This window comes from Citrus sinensis, chromosome 4 (assembly GCF_022201045.2).
Source record: "Citrus sinensis cultivar Valencia sweet orange chromosome 4, DVS_A1.0, whole genome shotgun sequence".
NCBI classification, from domain to species: Eukaryota; Viridiplantae; Streptophyta; class Magnoliopsida; order Sapindales; family Rutaceae; genus Citrus; species Citrus sinensis.
This window is the reverse complement of record NC_068559.1, coordinates 754176-762577: the sequence shown is the minus strand read 5'-3', so window position 1 is coordinate 762577 and position 8402 is coordinate 754176. Positions and strand designations below refer to the sequence as shown.

General features: G+C 35.6%; 1 protein-coding gene across 1 annotated transcript; it reads left to right on the top strand.

Annotated features, from left to right (window-relative positions):
* The first annotated feature begins 591 nt into the window (after nt 1–591).
* LOC102620384 (coronatine-insensitive protein 1) lies at nt 592–5182 on the top strand. Its single transcript, XM_006486308.4, has 3 exons — nt 592–1531; nt 3208–3679; nt 4007–5182. The coding sequence occupies exons 1-3, from the start codon at nt 1041–1043 to the stop codon at nt 4835–4837; spliced, it is 1794 nt and encodes a 597-aa protein (XP_006486371.1). The 5' UTR covers nt 592–1040; the 3' UTR covers nt 4838–5182.
* The last annotated feature ends 3220 nt before the right edge of the window (nt 5183–8402 follow it).

The window sequence follows — 8402 nt, the reverse complement described above, 5'->3', positions numbered from 1 at the left end:
AAAAAATTTATTTGTTATTAGCAGAATAGCCCCACAGCGTATTAAACAATTTATGATTAAAGAAAGAGTGCATAAAAGAAACTAAATCAAATTATCAAATATATCAAAATGTGTATATTAAAATCTACAACCATCATGAAAAAAAATTATCATTAATCATTTATGGTTGACACTAGACAAAAGATTTTATTAAATTCTTTTTGAAACTGACTATAACAATCAGATAAATTTGTTTAAATCTGATATATATATATATATATATGTAATCCTAGTGACGTAAATTCATATAAAAAATAAATTGATGATTATTGAAGAAAAAATGGTCCACCTATGTGTATATATATATAAAAGATTAGTGACGTAAATTGATATAAAAAATAAATTGATGATTATTGGAGAAAAAAAAAAGAAGAAAAAATGGTCCACCAATGCAAGTGTGAGTATCACGACCACGTCAGCAGCACAACACAGGTCAGATGAGATGAGCAGTGATGAGTAGTACAAGATCGTAAATTCACAATAATGTTGTTGCTCCTTCATAAATGTCGTCTGATTTGATTGGGGGGTTCCTAGTAAAACGTTTGTCGTTTTCTCTTTTTGCCCCCCTCCCTCTCACTTGTTCTTTTCTTAGAGAATGGAGACGCATCGGCGTTGCGCACTTCATACATAACGATAAGAGTGTGTAAAAGAGAGAGAAGAGTAAAGACTCTCGGCCTTTTAACTCAACTTCAACTCTCCGCTTGGGTCTCCTCCTCGATCCAAACACGCCCCCGCCCCCCCCCCCCCCCTCTCTCTTTCTTACATCAAACTGTTTAAACTGTCGCCCTCTGATTCCCTCTCCCTAGCCTCCCTCCTCTCTCTTCCGATCATCTCTACCGTTGATTTACTCCCTCCACTTCTCAGCTTTACACTTTTAATCTATTATCCGTTTTGCGATTTCTCGTTTTGCTCTTTCCACTCACTAAAATTAAAATAAAATAATTATATATATATATATATTTTCTTCTCGTGGCCGATCTACGAGATATTGGTTGGGCGCGATGGAGGAGGACAAAAAGGTAAATAAAATGAACAGTGGGATGCCGGACATAGACACGGTGTTCGAATGCGTGATTCCGTACGTAGAGGATCCCAAGGACAGAGACGCCATCTCCCTAGTGTGTCGGAGGTGGTACGAGCTCGACGCCACCACTCGCAGGCACATCACAATCGCTTTGTGCTACACCACCACGCCTGCGCGTCTGCGGCGTCGTTTCCGAAACTTGGAGTCGTTGAAGTTGAAAGGGAAGCCGAGGGCGGCGATGTTTAATTTGATTCCCGAGGATTGGGGCGGATACGTCACGCCGTGGGTTGAGGAAATCGCGGCCTCGTTTAATTCTCTGAAGTCGATTCACTTTAGGAGGATGATTGTCAGGGATTCGGATCTCGAGGTTTTGGCCAAGAACAGAGGGAAGAATCTTCTTGTTTTGAAGCTTGATAAGTGTTGTGGTTTCTCTACTGATGGGCTTCTTCACGTCAGTCGCTCGTGCAGGTGCTTGCTTTTTCCTTTGTGCTTTTGACTTCTTTCTTTCTTTCTCTCGCTCTTTTTAATAATTTCATCACTATTAGTTTCTTGCTTCAATTCGCTTCCTGGTTGGTTACTTCAACTTAGTCGAGATTTGGATTTACTCAAGTTGATTTTGTGTAAAAAAGAATCAAGGTGGGTATTTTTTTGTTTTTTTTCATGTTTATAGATCTCCGTGAATGGAAAGCTAGTTGATTCTTCTGTTGGTTGTGAGAGTTATTGGTCCGAATTTGAATGTTGTGGGACCTGCAAGCATTCATCTCACTGGCAATTTGTCTTCCCATCGTTTTACTCTTACCAATCAGTAATTTTAATTGAATTTCGAGCCTGGAGTAATGGAGTTCTGTGTATGCTGTCCCATATACTGTGATTAAAAAAAAAAAAAAAAGATGCTTGAAATGCTCTATGATTTTTTTTTAATTTTTGGGGGTGGGGTGGGAATGATGGCTTTACATGTAAGAATAGTAGACGTCTAAGTTTTTTGCTTTTGTTGTTTTATTCAGTTTATGATCTTCATCAACTGAACTTTGGGTGATAGCAATTTTTGAGCAGCTTTATGGCAAAAGGCATGATGTAGATAATGAAAATGTTCGTTTTATAAGAAGCATCTGATTGTGTTTCCTGAGGTGACGATCTTGCGACTCGAAAGATACGTGGTTGTTTGAGTCTGTGTTCTAGAGGACATAGTGAAAAAAAATACATTATATGTATTCATATCTAAAAGTTTTTGAAATTCAGATAAAGTCAGAAATTAGAGTCGACATTTACAGAGTATATCTGATCTCTTGACTCAATAGAACTAAGAATGCTGTCAAAAACATTTACTGATGGTTTGATTAAAAATCTCAACAGCAGTCTGATTATAGTTCCAACTATTGCTTGAATATGCATTCATTTATGTAATTCAACTAGTGGTAGTAAAGATGAACAACATTTATAAATTTTGTTTAAATGGTATATTTTGCTTTCTTTGCTTGAAGTGAAGCTGCTATAATGGCAATAACCATTCTCTTCTTAATTAAGTGCATCAATTTTTTTTTTTTTTGGGTGGTTGGGGGGGGGGGGGGGGTGAAATGAGAAACTGTGTACAAAATATGTACTTTCTCTTTGAAAGTTGTCTTTCTTGACTTTTACCTCTGCTGTAGTAAAATTGTGGCTTTTGCAGATTTTGACTAGATTGTCATTTTTGGGACTAGGTTAAAAGCATGGTGATTGTTTAAGAAATTGAGACATTGGCATTAACATAGAGTATGGCTCTTTATTGGAGTAATCAACAGCATGAAAAATAAATAAAAATAAAAACGTGCATCAGTGAATGTTATTTTAATTTTGTGGGGTTAATGTTAATAATTGTTGGCGTATTTTCTCAAGATCCTTCTTAATATTGGCTTTTTAAAGTTGACATGTAGTAGCCAGTTTTTGTGATTTCTTGACTTTTATAGATGATCTAAGTCTAGGGATCGGTTGATGGCTTCCATTTTTTTGGGTCATTTCAGATGCCTGCTTTTTTGTTTTTTGGCTTGATTTGGTCTGCTGACATGTTATGCTATTAGTTTAAGATAGTTCATCTATTTGTTTTGAAGTTTTAATTTACTGAGGCTTGGTTGATTTACATTTCTACTGCTTTTGTTTTTTCTCCACAGGCAATTAAGAACTTTGTTTTTGGAGGAGAGCTCAATTTTTGAGAAAGATGGTGACTGGCTTCATGAGCTTGCTTTATATAACACAGTTCTTGAAACATTAAACTTCTATATGACCGATCTTATCAAAGTCAATGTTGAAGACCTTGAACTTATAGCCAGAAATTGTCGGTCCTTATCTTCTGTAAAAACTAATGACTGCGAACTTTTGGACCTTGTTAATTTCTTTCAAATTGCAACTGCTTTAGAGGAATTTTGCGGGGGCTCCTTCAATCATCCACCAGAGAAGTACTCTGCTGTAGCATTCCCCCGAAGCATATGTCGTTTGGGTCTATCCTACATGGAGCAGGATCATATGTGGATAATATTCCCTTTTGCAGCCATGCTGAAAAAGTTGGATCTCCTTTATGCACTGCTTAACACTGAAGACCATTGTCTGTTGATTCAGAGGTGTCCCAACTTGGAAATTCTTGAGGTAGAATCAGCTCTTTCTGTTTGTTTTATTTTACTTTTATATGATTTTGTCTACTGCTAGGAGAAAAAAGAGGTCCCTAAGTTGTGATTTTTCTTCTATTGTATCTTTCTGTTTGCTTGGTTATATTCTAGGTATGCTTTAAGGTTTGAGAAATCACTGGTTGTTTAATATCTTATGTTAATTGGATTTAGGATAATTTTGAAATTGTAGGGCAATGTAAAATGCCAAATTCAGGTGAATATATTAGACAATTAGAGAGATGTCTATGTTCTTCTTTGGATTGGAATTAACTGAAATTCTTTGAATATTTTCTTTTTTGTATGGCAGACGAGGAATGTAATCGGGGATAGAGGATTAGAAGTTCTTGCTCGGAGTTGCAAGAAACTAAAAAGGCTTAGGATTGAGCGAGGGGCTGATGAGCAGGGAATGGAGGATGAAGAAGGTCTTGTCTCGCAAAGAGGATTAATTGCTTTGGCTCAGGGCTGCCTAGAGCTGGAGTACATCGCAATTTATGTATCAGATATTACAAATGAATCTCTGGAGTGTATTGGTGCCAACTTGAGAAACCTCTGTGATTTCCGCCTAGTTTTGCTTGACCGAGAAGAGAAGATAGCAGACTTGCCGCTTGACAATGGAGTTCGAGCTCTGTTGATGGGATGTGATAAGCTAAGACGGTTTGGTCTGTATCTCCGACAGGGTGGTTTGACAGATACGGGTCTAGGATATGTTGGGCAGTACAGTCTGAATGTAAGATGGATGCTTTTGGGCTGCGTCGGTGAGACTGACGAGGGGCTTATAGCGTTTTCCAGAGGGTGCCCTAACCTGCGAAAACTGGAAATGAGGGGTTGTTCCTTCAGCGAGTATGCACTTGCAGCAGCCGTGATGCAACTGACCTCACTGAGGTACTTATGGGTGCAGGGTTATCGAGCATCAAAAGATGGCCGTGATATTTTAAGAATGGTTCGCCCTTTTTGGAATATCGAGTTGATTCCCCCTAGATTAGTTTCTGATACCGATCAGCTTGGAAACCCGATAGTGATCGAGCATCCAGCTCATATACTTGCATATTACTCCCTTGCTGGACAAAGAACAGATTTTCCAGAGACTGTTCGGCCGCTGGATACAGAATCCTTGCTCTCCGTGCAGAGCTGTACATAAAAACCTTTTCTAAAGTTTCCACGCTGTGTTCATAAGTTCAATAACTTTTTCGGTTTTCTGTTAAGAGGGTTCAATTTTTAATCTTGGTTAGTTTGGTGTCGTGGTTAAACTAATGATCTGTAATAAATTTGGTTTCTTCTGTAGTTTGCAAGCATCTGAACTCTGATGCCATACTGGCTCATTCCTTGTACCTAGCAAATTAGCTTTAAATTATTAGGCGTTGGTGACACTGTTGTCTGTACTAAATCTGTTGGGCAAATTTTCGTTGAAATTGTTGTTATAAGGAAGAATCTTGAGATACTATTGATTTCATAAATAAAATTGGGTTTGATTTTAGCTTGTTAATATTTATTTATTTTCTAAGACTTCAGTTTGTTTTAGATTCTCATAATTGTTTGTGGGGTGAGGTCTAGACAGCATTTTGTTTTTCCTTTTTTGGGTTTCTTAGGTTAACTTGAAATTAGTTTTTCATAATTCTTAAATTGTTTAAATAGTAACAACCTAAAAGTGTAAAGAAATATTTTTGGGTTGTTGTATCTTAAAACTAATGTAACATGGTAAAACCCTAATAGCTATATTATAGGAAAATCTTAATTATTAACGAGTAATGATATAGTCACAAACTCTTGTATAAATTTATTTTGTACAAACTGATGTGGCGTTAATTTATTGGTTGAATTAAATATTTCTTGGCTCACATGATTTATTTATATTATTTTATATTTTTATTTAACTAATAAATTAATGTCACATCAGTTTATACAAAATAAGTTTGTACAAGAGTTTGTAGGTGTATCATAATTCATTATTAACATGTAGTAAAATTGATGTAATGTTGTCAATTGGTAAGATGAAATGGTTTTGATTTAATGCTGTCTCAATTGATCTATTTCAAAAATAAAAAGAAACTAAAAAAAAAAAAGTCTCAATTGATCAGTTTGATATGTTGGTTAAGGCCTACGTCCATTTAAAACCCCGATCATTGGGTTGTTTTTGAAGTGTTACTTTCATTTCTTGTACCATATAATTTTGACCGTCAAAATTATGAATTATGATCCTCTCTTTGAATTGAATTTTTCAATATTTACAAAAATCTTGTATTATGTGTTAATTAGTGATATTGTATAATTTAGAAGAAGTTGATAGTAGGCGGAAATTTTAATCCTTTGTTGAATCGGTTCGATTTTTATCCAAACCAATTATTATTGAAAACCAGTCGTCACTCAACGATTTAAAAATTCGAAACCAAACCCTTATCAAAATCATTGGTCGAAATTTGAAACGAAACCTCAGAATTGCTGGTTTACATTCTTGAGTAATCGATTCTATATACAAGCTTATGCATTATTAACTAACAACTTTGATAATGTTAAAAAAAAAAATTTGAGAAATGTAACCAACAACTTAAAAGTATAATTGTGTTATCAAGTAGATATTTTGTCATGAAGAACTTTTTTTAAAAAAAATATAATTGCTTTAAAACAGACCTGTGGTGGCTACTATACGTCTTGCTGTGTCATGAAGAACTTTTTTTTTAATATATATATATAAACCTGCATGAAATATTTGTGGTTTTTAAGTAGCAGTAACTGGCTTATTTTTAAAAGGGATAGCAATCTTTCATTTTTTTTTCAAAAAAAATATAAAGAGGAAAGGCAGCCAAAAGTTTATGGCGTAACCTTTTTCAAGTTTGATCAAATTTAGAATAAAGTGGCAAAGGGTGCTTTCTCATACAACTTGCTGAGAGAGGCTGCTTTTAACGAAAACAACGTTATAAAGTTGATTGTTTTGGTCATTTGCCCAAAAGAAATTAAGAAAAAAAGATTAAAAAAAAAAAAGGAAGTTGATAAAAATAATCATGCTGATCATGTTGCTGCTGATCTTTTAATACTTATTATCTCGTGGATTAGAAAAAAAGATGCATGCAAAGAGACATGGGGTGGGCACTAATCTTTGCGGATGGTTGCAGCAGCAACAGTGGATATGGAAGTAGAAATCACAATGGCAACTAAAAGCAAAAGTTAAAAAAAAAAAAAAAAACAAACACAGGGACGGCATTTTCTTAAAACATGATTATTTTGATGTGATTTCTGCCATGTGGATCACCAACTTTTAAGAGAGAGGCATCATCATCCATTCATCTAATCAGAAGCTGGACCGAAATATGGGAATAGTTGAGTTCTACGTGTCAGTAATTAAAACCGAACTAAGCTGCTCATCCCTGCTGCAGGTACAGCGGCGTGTCGCTAGCCCTGGGAACAAAAAACAAAAAAGAAAAAGAAAAAAAAAATGTATAATGACTTTTTTAATTTAGATTTTAATCTTTAATTATTTTGCCCCCCCCCAAAACTTTCACTAAAGTTTCCTGCTCTTTATAGACTTGGGTCTCCAAAAGTTTTACTCTCGTAACTTTTGCTCCCCAGATTATCAATTTTTGCTCCGCCCTCAAAGAAAGGCATCTTTCTTTTCGTTTCCTACAGAATCTGTGACGCAGAAAGTGAAGTGACGAAAGTATTTGCACAGAGTAATTCTAAGCCGAAAGGGGAATTCTTGAAGCGAATTTAGAGATGGAGATAACGTTTATTAAATAAATTCTTCTGAAGTCAATTAAGGACAGGGTGGTCAATATCTGATTCTGCTTAATCAGTAACCACAAAGCTATAGATGCTGTATTCCCAGGGACAAGGTTACAGTGTGCACAAAATCTAAACACACTGTAACAGTCAATTTGTTTATTTGATTGTCAAGTAAACATATAGGGCCAAAAAAAAAAAAAGGGGGGGGGGATAATGATGTGTCCAGAGACTAATGAAAGCTTCCACTTTGCTAATGAAACAGTGATGCCACTACCATTGACAAATTGGGTTGGCAGAAACAGAAACATCAAAGCAAAAAAGGCCAAATTGGATTGGTTTATTAGAAAATTGTATACCCATATTTGCATTATTTCTAATGTGGATCTTCATTTTTTTTTCTTTATTTATATATATATATATATATATATATTCTAGGACGGATTGAAACTTCGAAGCATGTGATGCTTCTTTATTTTAAGTGGAATGCAAACTCAGCTTCCTACTAATTGATGGTGATCATCAAGCAATCAAAGGTTGATCATCAGTCAACTTGGCCACACCGCGTACGCATTAAAGCTAAGAGTTGCTGAAAGGGCCCTAAAGCAAGCAATTTGCTACTGTGGAATTTCGCAAAGAGTGCATGGTGACTCAACCAATTAGGCTACATCATCCAATGACATTGCAACTACGACGCAACAATGACCAAGCAATTAATTCCACGTGTACAAGCATAAGAGGGTGCACTTTATAGATCACCTTTTGTGGATTGAAACAAATGCCAAAATCATTCACCTGGAAACCACTGCTCATGCTTTCCGGTAAATGTGGAGTGAAGGCCGCTTGACTTGTTTTGGCCTCAAAATTCTTTATTCGGTGCTTATGGAATTGTTTGATCTGCATTAGGGAATGAATACATAAATTCTAAGACAAGAAATTCAGCGATGAAGCTAGGAATAATTCATAAGAAGTTGTGTTTTCAATTTTCACAC